At 38.1% G+C, this 16640-nt stretch overlaps 3 protein-coding genes and 1 pseudogene across 8 annotated transcripts; 3 read left to right on the top strand and 1 right to left on the bottom strand.

Annotated features, from left to right (window-relative positions):
- Nucleotides 1-2309: 2309 nt before the first annotated feature.
- On the bottom strand, nucleotides 2310-3670 carry LOC106329706 (annotated as a pseudogene).
- Nucleotides 3671-4374: 704 nt separating this feature from the next.
- Nucleotides 4375-9911, top strand: LOC106335602 (general negative regulator of transcription subunit 3-like). Of its 6 annotated transcripts, none has more exons than XM_013774174.1 (17): nucleotides 4377-4620; nucleotides 4891-4896; nucleotides 4994-5125; nucleotides 5546-5683; nucleotides 5890-5940; nucleotides 6145-6234; nucleotides 6324-6470; nucleotides 6578-6682; nucleotides 6834-6887; nucleotides 6959-7618; nucleotides 7722-7883; nucleotides 8104-8155; nucleotides 8437-8558; nucleotides 8858-9124; nucleotides 9204-9338; nucleotides 9436-9620; nucleotides 9716-9911. In XM_013774174.1, the coding sequence occupies exons 1-17, from the start codon at nucleotides 4528-4530 to the stop codon at nucleotides 9780-9782; spliced, it is 2466 nt and encodes an 821-aa protein (XP_013629628.1). In that variant the 5' UTR covers nucleotides 4377-4527; the 3' UTR covers nucleotides 9783-9911. The 6 variants fall into 6 exon arrangements, with proteins under 6 accessions (XP_013629624.1, XP_013629628.1, XP_013629627.1 ...); XM_013774173.1 differs by having other exon boundaries at nucleotides 8065-8155; nucleotides 8894-9124; XM_013774172.1 differs by having other exon boundaries at nucleotides 8065-8155.
- A 255-nt stretch (nucleotides 9912-10166) lies between these two features.
- LOC106336041 lies at nucleotides 10167-14685 on the top strand. Its single transcript, XM_013774755.1, has 17 exons — nucleotides 10167-10570; nucleotides 11019-11405; nucleotides 11499-11624; nucleotides 11700-11773; nucleotides 11877-11946; nucleotides 12028-12083; nucleotides 12166-12237; nucleotides 12340-12434; nucleotides 12533-12599; nucleotides 12688-12817; nucleotides 12908-13126; nucleotides 13216-13346; nucleotides 13424-13598; nucleotides 13682-13772; nucleotides 13849-14006; nucleotides 14081-14269; nucleotides 14365-14685. The coding sequence occupies exons 2-17, from the start codon at nucleotides 11064-11066 to the stop codon at nucleotides 14422-14424; spliced, it is 2055 nt and encodes a 684-aa protein (XP_013630209.1). The 5' UTR covers nucleotides 10167-10570; nucleotides 11019-11063; the 3' UTR covers nucleotides 14425-14685.
- Nucleotides 14686-15027: 342 nt separating this feature from the next.
- On the top strand, nucleotides 15028-15888 carry LOC106329271 (napin embryo-specific). Its single transcript, XM_013767900.1, has one exon. It carries the CDS (start codon nucleotides 15054-15056, stop codon nucleotides 15723-15725), a length of 672 nt encoding a protein of 223 aa, XP_013623354.1. The 5' UTR covers nucleotides 15028-15053; the 3' UTR covers nucleotides 15726-15888.
- Nucleotides 15889-16640: the final 752 nt, after the last annotated feature.

The raw sequence follows: 16640 nt of genomic DNA, 5'->3' as shown, positions 1-16640 counted from the left end.
TATATGTCCAAAAACGCATCGATCGATCACTAGTTCGTCGGAATTTCCTCGGAATATTCCGACGGATTGATGTTTCCTCGGAATTCCGTCGGTATATTCCGAGGAAATTCCGAGGAAACCCAAATTTTGGGTTTCCTCGGAATGTCCTCGGAAATTCCTCGGGAAATTCCGAGGATTTCATTTTCCGTCGGAATGTCCGTCAGAATACCGCTGTTTTCTTGTAGTGCCTGAATTCAAGACACTAGAAAAACAAGTGCGAATTTCTACCAATTTTTTTAAACTACATAATAATTCAACCTTATATAAAATTAATAGATTAATGTAACATTTTCTATAAATCACACAATAATAATACAACCTAGTACTAAGTACTCGATCAAAAATATAATTAAATAGCGTACTATATTGTTAAGGAGATTTGACGGTCACAGACTCACATGCGAACTAGCCAATGGATTTCCACCACAAAACAGCTTTGTCTACCTTTTCGTGATTCAAACCTCGTACCATTCGAAACATGTTTTTTACTTAGTCCAAATCGGTTATAATTGATGATTAGAACTGATTTTCTATTATGTCTTTTGCAATTTCTCAGAAAGTTTTTTAACAGCTGATTTGTTATATCACATACGTTTCATATTTGTAAGATTCTTCTGTAAAAAGCAAGAATCACTACAGACGAGAAACATTTCAGTATGTCGCTTTTGTAGTGGGATCAGCAGGTTAGACAGCAAGTAACAGCTATGCCATGTGCTTATGGCTCATGGATTTGACAAGATGAGGCATAACACTAAGATATTGGGCAGATATGAAGTCCATGGGCCTTGGCAGATGGATCCGCTAAAATGCGTAAAAATAAACTTACGTTAATGCTTACACTAGGCCTCATTGTCTCTGCCAAGTGATGCTTAAATTTGTAATCCAAACAAATGCTTCCTAGCTTTTGCCATCTGGATTTCTGCAGTTTTCCAGCGATTATAAGAGCTCAAAACAGCTGTTACGAGTCTAACTGAATCGTTGTCTTAGTTTTGACTAAATCTTGGCGTGCTTTACTTTTCAGCTTGACTGTTCTTTTGCTTGTGTTTCACTGCATATAATCAAAAATTTCATTTATGGATTCTCACTATACTCTGCATAATCAAGAATTTCATTTATTTATTAATATCGATTACAAGTTGCTAGATGTGGAAAGATCTAGTAAGAGAAAACCTCCTATCTAAGAAGTCTCCATGGTAATCTAGTAAGAGATTGACTAGATTGTGTTTTCCCAAGTGACTCAAACCCATCACTGCTATGTTTGCTCAAATACCATTAGAGCAGCCGTTGATAGTGCCTGAGACGCTGCACCTGGCTCCGAGATCTCTCAAAACAAGTCGCACAGATATGGAACCAGAGCCGATTGGTAGATCTTGCAACCAAATAATAGCAGATTAGGAGAAGAATCAAGACATGTGAAAAGCTCAGCTGCTGTTCAAATATAACGTTCTCTCATATCCTACTCAACTGTATTAGGCTAATCTATGACTCTTATACGGTCTATCGTAAGTTTAAACATACGTTTATTCCCTATAGTGATTTAGCATGCCAATTATAACAAGAAGAGTGAATCTTCAGATACTTTGTTAAAGAAACAAAAAAAAAAGTAACATTTTTCAATCTAAATCAAAAACTAAAACCTAGAACAAGAATCTAAGCCTAATCTTTCGAAAACACATAATTTGGGGGGGTGTTAAAGCTCGCAAAAGCCATCACAGCGCCGAGCTCAGGCAGCAAGCAGTCTTCATCGCTGAAAACAAAGGGTGAATTAAGGATAACGCATCGAGACCTTTCCATCACCGGAGCCGCCGACCATACATTCTTTTATAGAAGTATACGGGGTTGCTCACACGGTGACGATCGGAAAAGATGGAAGCCCCTAAGCCGTTTTTCTCAGCTCAGATAAGATCAAGTAGTTTTGAAGCTTAGAGTTGGCGGCTTGCTCTATATTTATAATCCCTTTGGGCAAAACCCTAATACTAGCTGAAATTCCGAGACTACCCTCGTATAAAGAGATATATAACAAAACAGAGCCAAAAACTATTATAATAATAATAATGTTAATAAACCCCATAACTTCTGAAATAACACAAATGACCCCTGAATTACAAAAACAGTAAACCCCCTTGCCTAAGATTAAGCTTTCTTTTAGCACTAGAGACTTGTATAGAATACTAGAAGAATTTACATAAGAATCTCCTTCTTTAAGAAAAGAATTGACATACAAAATGGAGAAAGAAAATGAGCAAAAAGAGAAAGCTGTGGTGTGTGTTTTACAGAGATGATGCTGTAGACTTGTGCATTTTGTGATTCTCCTCTGCCTGCGGTGGCTGAGATGAAAGGACTGCTACTTGGTATTAAAATGAAGCGAGCTGTGCCAGCGTCGGTACAGTGCCACCTGCAAACATTGTCCAAAAGAGAGAAGTAGCATTCAAGTTTTTTAGGTGCTTATTGCTGACACAAAACTAGAGATAACATTAAATGTAAAGACAAGTTTCATTCTTCCCGTATTTAATATAATTTTCAAAATATCAAAAAGGGGACTTTATGTTCTACGGAGGAGAAGAAAAACTCAAACCTGCTAGTCCAGCACATGCAGACGAAAGAACTATAACAGGCGGTGCCTGCATAGATACGGAAATGAAAATTCATTAGTTTCATCAGAGTATAGATTAGGATTACACAATTTAATGGTCATTTCTGCAAATGATTTTTGGATGTAACCAGGAAAAGAGACAAAGCATGATGAAAGGAAGAGATCATTAAGAAGAAAAGTCTGCATCTTTGATGATAACTTACCCCAACAAGAAAGTGTAACCACATGGGTCCTTTTATCCACTTGCGTACAATTGGCATCACTGCGTCAAATAAAAAGAGCTTTTCAATCAAGCCAAACAGACTCTTCTGAGGAAGCTTTAAAATCTAACTGCTATCACTAGAGTCTATAACTAACACATAACTAGATAACAAATACTAATAATAGAAATGCTGATTGTCACAGAACTGAGGCAGAATCTAACACAATCGAACATCATAAACACTCAGACCCTTTCCTTGGAGCAAACTATTAATCTTAAATGACTAAGTCCATCTCATTAGAAGACTCCTAAAGTGCCCTCATAAAAGAAGAAAAGAACAAAAAACTTCAAGAGTTGGAAGACATGGTCACAAGAAGATATTAATTCAGACAAACAAGAGACATAAAGTCAAGAGAAGCTCCTTCATACCATGGTTAAACCCAATGAATGCACTTGCGGTACCACCAACAGCTGATCCAATCTAAAGATCATATAAAAAGCAAAGCTTCAGAACTTACAGAGACAAAAAGGAAAGTTTAAGTTTTTAACGACAAAGGACCAAACTTTTTTTACAATTGCAGCAAAGCTATAGTTAGTTAGAGACTAAAAGAGTCGGAACTTGGCGAAACAAAACTTACCATAGAAAAGCTGTCCCTGATGAACGGAGACACAGTCCATTCACTCGTTTCCTGAAATCAAATCAAATTCATTAATTATCTGCAATAGAGATCTGTGTAATAGAGATTGATGCTGGACGCGGAAAATACCAAAGTTTTTGTAAGTGGGCCTGCGCAATGGTGGCATCTGATATCGTTATCATGCCCTGAATCCACCATTCTTCGTAGGATGAAGAGGAAGAAGAAGAAGAAGAAGAAGAAGAGTCTGAGAATCTGTTTTCGGGTCGTGAGGGGTTTATGCTCTGCTTTGCTTCTTCCTCTGTTTTTGGACAAGACGAAGTCCACCGATATTAGGCGCAAATACGGCATCGTTTCTGAGTAAAAAGGAGGACAATGTCATGTTTCGTCCCTGGAAGTTTTGTCGAATTTTAGTTTTACCCACAATAATTTTGCTGGCCCACCTAAGCGTTAATCGAATTCACATGAAAGAAAAAAAATACAAACCTTTTGCATTAAATATGCTGTTATTTTTTGAAATATATATTTTTGAAAAAAATATGCTGTTATTATGTATGGGTTGTTGTTAAACTTTTGCTTTGTTTTGTTCATATTTTTTTTAAGTCATTAAACATCCCATGAAAGTGTTTGAGTACATCATAAAATAAAATAAAAAAACTAATTTCTAATATTTTTCATAAATCATCAGTAATTTATTCAAGAAACATGGCTATAGAAGACTTCTTCACATTTGTGGGAAAGTTGAGTTCTCTAGTGAATAATTGAAAAGAACAAAAACCGAGGGTGCAATTCAGAAAGAAATAAAAATAAGAGGGGCAATTAGGATAATAAAAAAGCCCACTAATAACTTATAAATTGGGCCGTCAATATCTAACACGTATACTTCAACTCTTTCTTATTATTATTACATCATCCTTTACCATCCAATCAATTCATCGATAGTGTTACACAATCATCATCGTCTTCTTCCTCCCCTTTTCTCAGAAAGCGAAAACCCTAATCCTATTCACACCAATCAAATCAGAGGAAACCCTAATTCCTTCTCTGGCTGAGCTGTAATGGGAGCGAGTCGGAAGCTACAAGGCGAGATAGATCGGGTGCTGAAGAAGGTTCAAGAAGGTGTCGATGTCTTCGACAGCATCTGGAACAAGGTAGAGCCTTCCCCTTGGGCCTCGATCACCTCATATCGTTTTATATTTGAATTCGAATGATATGGATAATGCAGGACGATCTATAGTATTCTTATTCATCAACATTGATATTAGAATTGAGTTTACTGAAGCAGTGAGTGTGTGAGGTGATTTTAAAGCAAAGGAATGATTTTGACGCGAATTGAAACATTAATTTTTGTTTGTTTGTGAGTAAAGTGTTTTGGTCATTGGAACTCAAAATGGGAGCTCCATGTTTGTTGTTTTATGCAGTGGAATGTGAGCAGAGTGTTTGTTTTCGACACGCAGAATAAAGTTTTATTACTTGGACAGAGGACAAACCAACCAACCCGGGCTCTTTTTTGGTGTGTTTCAGGTATATGATACGGATAATGTTAACCAAAAGGAAAAGTTTGAGGCTGACTTGAAGAAGGAGATCAAGAAGCTGCAGCGGTATAGGGACCAGATCAAGACTTGGATTCAGTCTAGTGAGATCAAAGATAAAAAAGTCAGTGCTCTTCTTCTTCTTCTTCGATGTTTTTTTAAAAAAAAAAGATTAATGAGGTCTCTTGCATTCTCTTAGACTGCACTTCCGAACCATATTCTGTCTCTGTGGTTTAGTTTTCTCTCTGCTATAAAGTTACATTGTGATGATTTCAATCAGATCATCATCTTATCATCGCATAACTAAAGCTTCTTTCCTAGCCATTAAAGAAAAACTCCGACTTTCATTCTTTTTGGGTAGGGTGCTTTGGGAGTGGGTTGGTTTTGTCTGTCATACTCTTAGTTACCCTCTAGATAGTTTCATATAGCTGAAAGGAGTATCTTTTTTCTCTATTACTCACTTGGACATGTTTCTATATTGAAGGAATCTTATAACCCGTTAGTTCTAGACTCAACTGAGCTGATTGTCTGTCATATGATATAGGTCAGTGCATCATATGAGCAATCCCTGGTTGACGCTCGGAAGCTCATTGAGCGAGAAATGGAGAGGTTTAAAATATGTGAGAAAGAGACCAAGACAAAAGCATTCTCTAAGGAAGGGCTGGGTCAGCAACCTAAAACTGTAAGATTTTCTCCAAAGCGTTTTGTTTCCTTCATATAAAATGAATGTGATATTTAAGTGCCTGTAGATATTAACAATTTTTTCTTCTAACAACGTCACTGAGTTACTATGAAATCTGATGGAACTACTTTGGGTGGATTTACAATATTACTTAAACCTCTTTTTGGTAGTCAGGCTACTGATTGTTTCGGCTTCATGTCTAATAGGACCCAAAAGAGAAAGCAAAGTCAGAGACAAGAGATTGGTTGAACAATGTGGTAAGTTACTGGCGACACCATGCTTAATTGCTGATTCTTGAACCCCTTAACAGAAACGTCAAAGCAAATTTATGTTAGTGGTTTTTATCAAACCCCTAGGCTAATAAGGTTGATGTGCCAGGGAAACTAGGTGGAGAGGTCCTTCCGGATCATCGTAAATAATTTCTGTAGCTGATTTACTACTCATTCTCCTGCTTTTGATAGGTGAGCGAACTCGAGTCGCAGATTGATAGCTTTGAAGCTGAGTTGGAAGGACTATCTGTCAAAAAAGGGAAGTCAAGGCCGCCCAGATTGGTAAGCTCTGTAAAATTTTCATCGGTATGCTAATGATATAGTTCCTTCCTTGTGGTACATTTTGTCAAATTGTTTGTTTTCTTTTTCAGACACATCTTGAGACATCTATCACAAGACACAAGGATCACATAATAAAGTTGGAATTGATATTAAGGCTTCTGGACAATGATGAATTAAGTCCAGAACAAGTAAATGACGTCAAAGATTTTCTGGATGATTATGTTGAACGAAATCAGGTCTGCGTCATCTATAACCTGGAATATTTTGCTTAGACGTTTGTTCATATGATTTACTGTGGGTTTCCAATTTTATCAGTAGGCTAATAGTCTCCTGGATTATGTAGGATGATTTTGACGAATTCAGTGATGTTGATGAGCTCTATAGCACGTTGCCACTAGATGAGGTGGAGGGTCTTGAAGATCTAGTTACTGCTGGCCCCCTCGTCAAGGTAACTTTTTCTTTCAAATTTTCTATTTGCTTTCTCTCTCTGTGGAAACATGAAATGCTGTATCCGTCACAAATTCAGGAATCTTTTTGAAAGGGATAAATTCAGTACATTTGGCGTTATATTAGCAGTAACACGACTTAAATTTTTTCAGGGTACTCCTCTGAGCATGAAGAGTTCTGTGGCAGCGTCAGCATCTCAAGTTCGGGTAAGTATTGCTATATCCTTTTGTTTGAAGAACTTTTTGTTTATGTTTCTTTATTTTTGACTTTGTTTCAGAGCATAAGTCTGCCAACACACCATCAGAGTAGTTCTCAAGAGAAGACTGACGATACAACTTTACCGGATAGCAATTCTGACACAATTCCAAAAACCCCTCCCCAAAAGAATGGGGCCCTTCACTCAGCACCATCAACACCCCTTGGGGAACGTCCAAGTTTTAATGCGCCCGTCAGTAGTGTTCCAAATGCACCAGTTGCTTTATCAACTTCCATTCCTGTTCAGACTTCCACAGAAAGCATGGGAAGTTTGTCTCCAGTGGCGGCCAAGGAAGAAGATGCAACAACCTTGCCTTCCCGTAAACCAACCTCATCTGTTGCTGATGCTCCACCGAGGGGCATTGGTAGAGTTAATATCCCCACCCAGCCCCAACTAAGTCAGCCTTTGTCTCCAAGTCCAGCTAACGGAGCTCGCGTGAGTGCTACTTCAGCAGCTGAAGTTGCAAAGAGAAATATAATGGGAGTTGAGAGCAATGTCCAACCTCTAACCTCTCCGCTCAGCAAAATGGTATTACCACCAGCTGCGAAGGGTAATGATGGAACTGTCTCTGATAGTAACCCTGGTGATGTTGGGGCAAGCATCGGTAGAGCTTATTCACCGTCTATTGTATCTGGTTCGCAGTGGAGGCCTGGGAGTCCCTTTCAGAGTCAGAATGAAACGGTGCGTGTTTTGAATTCGACTATAATACCAAGGATCTATAGGACCTTTGCACTATATAAGTTGTTAGTCTGAACAATGTTATGGTTTGTGGTTTCACTTCTAGGTCCGTGGAAGAACTGAAATAGCACCAGATCAAAGGGAGAAATTCTTACAGCGGTACCAGCAAGTACAACAAGGCCATGGTAACCTCTTAGGCATGGCTTCTCTATCCGGAGGAAACGAGAAGCAGTTTTCTTCGCAACAGCAAAATCCGCTTTTACAGCAGGTAGCGTTTTTTTTTTTGTAGATTGTGTACTTGCCAGGTCTTGAGCGAGATTATTTTAAATTTTGTGGTACAATCACATGATTTATGATACCCAAAATATTGCATCATAAGAAGAGATTGTCTGTTCTATTCTATTTATTAGAGCTCTGCCATCTCTACTCATGGTGGCTCGGGAATTCAGGCACCAGGGTTTAATGTCATGAGTTCTGCCTCCTTACAGCACTCGTCAAATGCCATGTCTCAACAATTTGGTCAGCAGCCTTCTGTTGCAGGTAAATATCACTGTTTGGATATCTCACTTGTTTATGGTATGATTGTCAATAGACACTATTTCTGCGTATATTAACTAACATATGTGGCAAAATCTAAGATTCATATTATTCGATTATAATCATTCTTTGTGTAGTTGAACTTGAACTCCAATGTGAAGGGGTTCTATTCAACGCCTCGTGGCAGTTACTTAAATCGTAGAGTTGTTAGAACTTAGTTTTTGGTTTCAAGTTTTGAAAATGCAAACGAAAAAGTAAGAGTCATGGTATTGATGTTTGTGCAGATGTCGATCATGCCAGAAATGATGAGCAGCTGCAACAAAACTTACCTGATGATTCAACTTCCATAGCAGCTTCAAAAACTATTCCAAACGAGGATGATTCTAAAGGTCTATTTGATAATCCGGTAAGCATGACCTGTGCTAACATTTATTAGTCGTGAGTATCTCTTTGATATACGCTTTCCATCAGGAAGATTGTACCGACAAGTTTAAAAAATGAATAAAACTATATTGTCCGTCTCTGTTGGTGTTGGTGAGTGTTTTGATTTTTCATTCCTTCGCTTAAACTTCACATATGCAATTCACTAGTGAATGTGGTCTATTATGGAGACACCTAATAGCAATAGCTGTATTCTAAACCAAACAACTATCTAAGGCTGGCCTCTTATCCTACCTACTCTGTGTCTTTTTATCGTATCTACAGTCGGGAATGCCCAGCTACATGTTGGATCAAGTACAGGTAACTAGGGACGGCCCTGATTTCTCTCCTGGACAACCCATACAACCCGGCCAACCTTCAAGTAGCCACGGGGTCATAGGACGTAGAAGTAACTCTGAACTAGGAGCTATTGGTGACCCTTCAGCTTTAGGGCCAATGAACGATCAGATGCACAATCTCCAGATGCTTGAAGCTGCTTTCTACAGACTTCCTCAACCCAAAGATTCAGAACGTCCTCGACCCTATACTCCGGTACACCATTCTTCTGAATTCACTTTTGACCTCTTCACTTGATAAGATTCTCTTAAAAATGCGATATGTGTTTGAACAGAGGAACCCAGCAATCACACCTCAATCATTTCCCCAAACACAAGCGCCAATCGTAAGCAACCCTTTGTTCTGGGAACGTTTAGGCAGCGATGCTTTTGGAACCGAGCCTTTGTTCTTTGCATTTTACTATCAGCAGGTATCAAAAACTCAACCCTCCATCTTTTGTTTATCAGAACATTTCTTCCATCAGCCTTTTCGGTTAAGTGTTGCTTTTGTTTCATGGGTTTGCTTAGAACTCGTATCAGCAGTATCTAGCGGCAAAAGAGCTGAAGAAACAGTCATGGAGATACCACAGAAAGTTCAACACATGGTTTCAGAGACACAAGGAGCCAACGATTGCAACTGACGAGTATGAACAAGGAGCCTATGTATACTTTGATTTCCAAACCCCAAAAGACGAGAATCGAGATGGAGGATGGTAATGATTTGATTCTTGTTTTTGATCATCGTCTTCTTTTCTAAGTCGCTAAAGATGATAATGTTTTTTTTTTCCTTTATGAAAACTCTGTGTAGGGTTCAAAGGATCAAAAACGAGTTCACGTTTGAATACAGTTATCTTGAAGATGAACTCGCCGTATAGATAAGATAAGAGGGAGAGAGATATGTTTTCTATGTTTTTAATTACAGAAGCATAAACATTGACCAAAGAAACAGTTTGTTTCTAGTAATCTGTTTTTTTTCTAAGTAATATGTTTTTTAAAAACCGTAATCATTTGAGGAGTGCACCATTAGCAACAATGACTTGCATGTTGATCCACTCACCACCACTACAGAAGCGATGTCTCTGGCATCACCAAGCCTACACATATGGAATGATTCAAAATTCGGTTGATATACCTTTCCAATTAATTGCTTATGAAAGCGAAATGGCCTAACTTTTTCTTTCAATTGAGAAATTAATATTCGGTTAACATTGGACTCGAGGGGTTATACAATAAATTTATTTTTAATATATAGTCTTTTCAAAGAAACAAGGGAAATAAAATCAAATAAAAATCTTCACCAAATATATGCCAAAGTTTTTTCTCTTTTCTTTTGGTCAAGACCAAAGTTTTTTTCTAAAGTTGCTCAATCCTTCTTAAAAAAAAAAAAAAACATAATGCCAAAAAAGAATCCTACCCCAAATCTGCACCTCTCTCATCTTCATCTTCACTATTTGTAACCCTAAATCTATCTAAAGCTTGTATCTTTCTCTCTATTTGTCTGCTTCACACCTACAAAAGCTCTAACATTTAAATCGCCGTAGTTGGAGGAGCTATCAGTTTCTCATTTTGAATTTCCCAAGGAGATCTGAAAGTTTTAGACTTTATTTTTGAACCGATTCCATCATCATTATCATCATAGTCCGATCATCGTTCCTTTGTGAAGGTTCATCTCTAATCCTTCATCGAGTAGAATGTTTTTGACGTATCGTTTAGATTCGTTTGTGGTTGTTGTGTTTCAAAGTTTGTATCTTTCCAAGTGTTCTTATGAAAGGATCTTGTTTTTAGCTGATGACTGAATCCAAGTTTGATTCTTTTGACTATATATATATTACCTTTTAAGCTGGTTTGTATGCTTCTGTGAAGATGAGAATCGCCAGAAGTTTTGTATGTTGATTAATATGTCTTCTTAGATGATTAAAGCTGATGACTTTATTGTTTGAATATTGTGATTTTGATTGCTTCTCTGTTTGATTGGAAAATGCTAATGTATACGGATGACAATAAAGTGATTTGATGGAAAAAAGAGAATGCTCAAAGCACAAAGCCACTGTTTCACTCACCTTATGATTCAACTAAATAGTTACCCTCTGCTTCCTCTCTTTGTGCTGCAGATCACTTAAGGCAAAAGATCTTCTTACTCTTTGTATGGAGTAAGAATGCCAGAGTTAAGAAGCGGAGCACGTAGATTGAGACAACCTAACCCTCAGGCGATTGATCAGGCGGAAAATATTGAGCTTCCTCGTCAGCCTGCAACAAGGAGAAGAGGTGGTGGTAGAGGAAGGGGAAACGCTGCTCCTCCGAGACCCACTGGTGCTGCTGCTGGTAGGGGTCGAGGCGTCAGGTTAATAGATTTAGAGGCAGAGCCTGTAGTAGGTGAACCTGCTTTTAATCAAGTCGCAGGTGTAGCAGCTGATAAGGATAACGCTATGGAAGGTGGTAGCGCTGATAAAGTAGTTGGTGTTGAAGAAGATTTAAGCTCAGCTCCTGTCCCTGAAAGGGTAAAATTGATGCTGATCTTATGACAATTCAATCACTGAGCTTGTTCGGTTTAGAGAGAAGTTGATTTTGATTTCTTGTTTGTGTGTGTATAGGTACAAGTTGGAAACTCTCCTGTTTATAAGACTGAAAGGAAGCTCGGTAAGGGAGGCTTTGGTCAAGTTTTTGTTGGTAGAAGGGTGAGTGGTGGCAGCGATAGGATTGGTGCAGATGCAGTTGAGGTATGTTGTAGAAAAACATGTAGACAACAAAATAAGTCAAATGTTAAGAAAAAATATTGTTTTCTTTTTTTTCAGGTGGCTCTGAAATTTGAGCACCGTAATAGCAAAGGATGCAATTTTGGCCCACCTTACGAGTGGCAAGTGTACAAGTAAGACTTGCTTGCACTCTATCTTAATTTTCATGCCAAGGTTCTTTTATCAACTTATTTTTCATCTCATATGTTTCTTCTCTTCTCTTCTTGGGTTGTCAAGTACGCTCAACGGTTGCTATGGAGTTCCTGCGGTACATCATAAGGGTCGTCAAGGAGATTTTTACATTCTTGTATGTATTTTTCTATGAACAAATTAAATATACTTCGAGCTTAACCATTGAGGTTGATGAACGTTTTAATAATTATTTCAGGTCATGGACATGCTTGGTCCAAGTCTCTGGGATGTTTGGAATTCTTCAGGGCAATCGTAAGCACTCTTCTCCTTTCACAACACTTATATTCTCTTTGCGAAATTCTTCATATGATCCATGTTTATGTTCATGTGGCAGGATGTCTCCTAACATGGTAGCGTGCATTGCAGTTGAGTCCATATCTATTCTTGAGAAGTTTCATATGAAAGGGTTAGTGAAAATATTTTATTTTTAACTTCTTGGCTGATAGTTACCACAATATGCTTCCGTTGAGCTGATTCTCATGTCACGTTGCATCCTTATATCAAATAGGTTTGTCCATGGAGATGTGAAGCCCGAAAACTTTTTACTGGGTCAACCCGGAACTGCTGATGAGAAAAAACTCTACCTTATCGATCTTGGTCTAGGTGAGTTTTATGTACTAGTTCCTTCTCTTATGTTTCATGTGATATTTGAAGTGGTTGATGTTTGCAGTAGTGTTCACATAATCTTTCCTTTGTTTCAGCATCAAAATGGAAAGATTCGCACTCAGGCCTGCATGTTGAATATGACCAAAGACCTGATGTGTTCAGGTATTGTCATTAGTGTGTATATATACTAAATACTAATTTCTTTATCTATAAATATATCATACATGTTTATAAATGTTTCGCATTGCAGGGGAACAATAAGGTATGCAAGTGTTAATGCACATCTAGGTCGTACTGGAAGCCGGAGAGATGATCTGGAGTCGTTGGCTTATACTTTAATTTTCCTCTTGAAGGGAAGATTGCCATGGCAAGGCTTCCAGGTCTATTTTCATGACCTTACAGTTATATATCCGATTACATCTTCTTCATTGTAGTCAATCATGTGTATGTATTGTTTGCTGTCTTTGCAGGGTGATAACAAGAGCTTTCTTGTTTCCAAGAAAAAGATGTCAACTTCTGCTGAGCTGATGTGCTGTTTCTGTCCACCACCGTTTAAGCTATTCCTCGAGGCAGTCACTAACATGAAGTTCGACGAGGAGCCTAACTATGGGAAGCTTATTTCACTTTTCGACACTCTAATTGAGCCGTGCGCTCTATCTAGACCAATTAGAATTGATGGGGCTCTAAAGGTTGCTAGCTGTTTTCTTGTTTCATATGGCTATCTTCTAAACTTGTGTAGAAATATTTTCTGAATGTGCTTCTTTTGGCATATATGTAGGTTGGGCAAAAACGAGGAAGATTGCTTCTTAATCTGGAAGAGGATGAACAGCCGAAGAAGAAAATCAGAATAGGCAGTCCTGCTACTCAATGGATCTCAGTCTATAACGGTCGTCGTCCCATGAAACAGAGGTAAATAGTTTTTGCATATACACTTGAAAAGTTCCTCACTAAGTGTGTAATCTTTTAAATTTTTCTTTTTTGGGTAGATATCACTACAACGTTGGAGAGACGAGGCTTCACCAGCATGTACAAAAGGGCAATGAAGATGGACTTTTGATTAGCTGTGTAGCATCAGCAGCTAATCTTTGGGCCCTCATTATGGATGCTGGAACTGGGTTTACTTCTCAAGTTTATGAGTTGTCACCGGTCTTCCTTCACAAGGTAATAATAATCAGTTGAAGCAACTAGGAATCAATCTGTTTTTTTTTGTAAGCAAGTTAGTAACACCATTTTTTTTTTGGCAGGATTGGATAATGGAACAATGGGAAAAGAACTTCTATATAAGCTCCATAGCTGGTTCAGATAACGGGAGCTCGTTAGTTGTTATGTCAAAAGGTTAGTGTTTAGTGAATAATAAACTTATAACACGAAGTCTTCATTTGCTTATTTATATACTTGTTGGAATTGGTAGGAACTACATATTCTCAGCAGTCATACAAAGTGAGCGACTCATTTCCATTCAAGTGGATAAATAAGAAGTGGAAAGAAGATTTTCATGTAACCTCCATGACAACTGCTGGTAATCGTTGGGGTGTGGTAATGTCGAGGAACTCTGGCTTCTCTGATCAGGTAGGTTTTTGTCTCTTATTGTCTGGTGTTTTTATTTTCCCCTGATAGTCTAATATGATAAACTGCGTTGAAAGGTGGTGGAGCTTGACTTTTTGTACCCAAGCGATGGGATACATAGGAGGTGGGAGAATGGGTATAGAATAACATCAATGGCAGCAACTGCAGATCAAGCAGCTTTCATATTAAGCATACCAAAGCGTAAAATGGTGGATGAAACTCAAGAGACTCTCCGCACCACCGCTTTTCCAAGTACTCATGTCAAGGTGGGTTTCTTTAGCTTTGAACAAAGATTTGGATCTTTTTGTTTTGTTTCCATATACATAGGACCTGAGAGCTTTTGGTTGAATTTTTTTTTCAGGACAAATGGGCGAAGAATCTGTACATTGCATCAATATGCTATGGCAGGACAGTGTGCTGATACACACTTAAGCATCATGTGGAAAGCCAAAAACAAATGGAGCGAGCCTCAGGGTCGTCATAATACCAATCAAAGACGTAAAACCTGACGCAACCTCTTTGGTTGAATGTAATGAAAGGGATGTGTCTTGGTTATGTATGTACGAGTAACAAAAGAGAAGATGGAATTAGTAGTAGAAAGATTTGGGAGCTTTTTTAAGCCCTTCAATTGTGCGCTTATTTTTTTTGTTAACATCCATTTGCGTTGTTCAATGCATCTCTAGATTTGTTCATGTTTCTTTTTTCAGTGTCTGATAAGTGAAATGTGAGAAAGCCAAACCAAACCAAAATATTCAAATCTTATTTTTAATAGTGTTGAATCAATCGGAGTTGCCACCATCTGTGCCAATTATGTTGAATCTATCACACTAAAAAAAAACATTTCTTCAAGGTGATGACATGTGGACTATGTTCTGAATTCTCATTTTATTTTTTGAAGTTAAGTTTTTACCCTACTTTTTGAAAAATATCGTTCATAAGATGTCACGCCAGGACATGAGCTACACATCACACACAGCATGCAGATGCGGACGATTTGTCACTCGCTTCAAACACCTAAAAGCTTCTCTCTCACAGCGCACACACATATGCATGCAATATTTACACGTGATCGCCATGCAAATCTCCATTCTCACCTATAAATTAGCGCCTCGGCTTCACTCTTTACTCAAACCAAAACTCATCACTACAAAACATACACAAATGGCGAACAAGCTCTTCCTCGTCTCGGCAACTCTCGCCTTGTTCTTCCTTCTCACCAATGCCTCCGTCTACAGGACGGTTGTGGAAGTCGACGAAGACGATACCACAAACCAAGCCGGTCCATTTAGGATTCCAAAATGTAGGAAGGAGTTTCAGCAAGCACAACACCTAAGAGCTTGCCAGCAATGGCTCCACAAGCAGGCAATGCAGCCCGGTGGTGGTAGTGGTCCAAGCTGGACCCTCGACGGTGAGTTTGATTTTGAAGACGACGTGGAGAACCAACAACAGGGCCCGCAGCAGAGGCCACCGCTGCTCCAGCAGTGCTGCAACGAGCTCCACCAGGAAGAGCCACTTTGCGTTTGCCCAACCTTGAAAGGAGCATCCAAAGCCGTTAAACAACAGGTTCGACAACAACAGGGACAACAAATGCAGGGACAGCAGATGCAGCAAGTAATTAGCCGTATCTACCAGACTGCTACGCACTTACCAAGAGTTTGCAACATCAGGCAAGTTAGCATTTGTCCCTTCCAGAAGACCATGCCTGGGCCCGGCTTCTACTAGATGATTCCAAACGAAATCCTCGAGAGTGTATGTACCACGGTGATATGAGTGTGGTTGTTGATGTATGTTAACACTACATAGTCATGGTGCGTGTTCCATAAATAATGTACTAATGTAATAAGAACTACTCCGTAGACGGTAATAAAAGAGAAGTTGTTTTGCTCTTGCTATTTCCTATAAAGTGATGATTAACAACAGATACACCAAAAAGAAAACAATTAATCTATATTCACAATGAAGGAGTAGTCTATGCTAGATTTTTTTTTCTTTTTCTAAATGTCTAATTAAGCCTTCAAGGATAGTGATAAAAGATCATCCAAATGGGATGCAACAAAGACTCAAATCTGGTTTTGATCAGATACTTCGAAACTCTTTTTGTACGCACTAAATTATGCAAGTGTTCTTTTATTTTGCGAAGACTCTTTCCAAGCAAATAACGATAAATAAATAAAATTATATTAATATTCTCAAATCTTGAATAGATAAGCATTATATAAATAAAATTATATTAATCATCCTGTAATATTGAAAAATTTCTTAGGATAGTTTTTAAGTTTTTGTTACAAAAATAGTTTTCAACAAAGAAAATGAACAACATAAATTTTATTAATTGTGGAGTTTTGAGAATAAATCAAAAATTTCAAAACAAAAAAAAAAACTATTTTGATCTTTTTTTTCAGTGGTATTTTTGTAACAAAAACTCAGAGCTATTCAGATAATTGTCCTACTTGTTATAAATTAAGCATTGAAATGATCATCCACTCCTTTACCAACTCAAGCACTATGATCATCTACTCATCAAACACTATGATCACCCACTCATTTACCAAATTAAGCACTATCTTTGTTATTTTATGTATTGTTGTTCACTATAAATATCATCACTCATCTCACTCTTTTGTACACCATAAACAA

Source organism: Brassica oleracea, chromosome C3, assembly GCF_000695525.1.
Source record: "Brassica oleracea var. oleracea cultivar TO1000 chromosome C3, BOL, whole genome shotgun sequence".
NCBI lineage: Eukaryota > Viridiplantae > Streptophyta > Magnoliopsida > Brassicales > Brassicaceae > Brassica > Brassica oleracea.
This window is presented reverse-complemented; position numbering and strand designations above follow the sequence as displayed.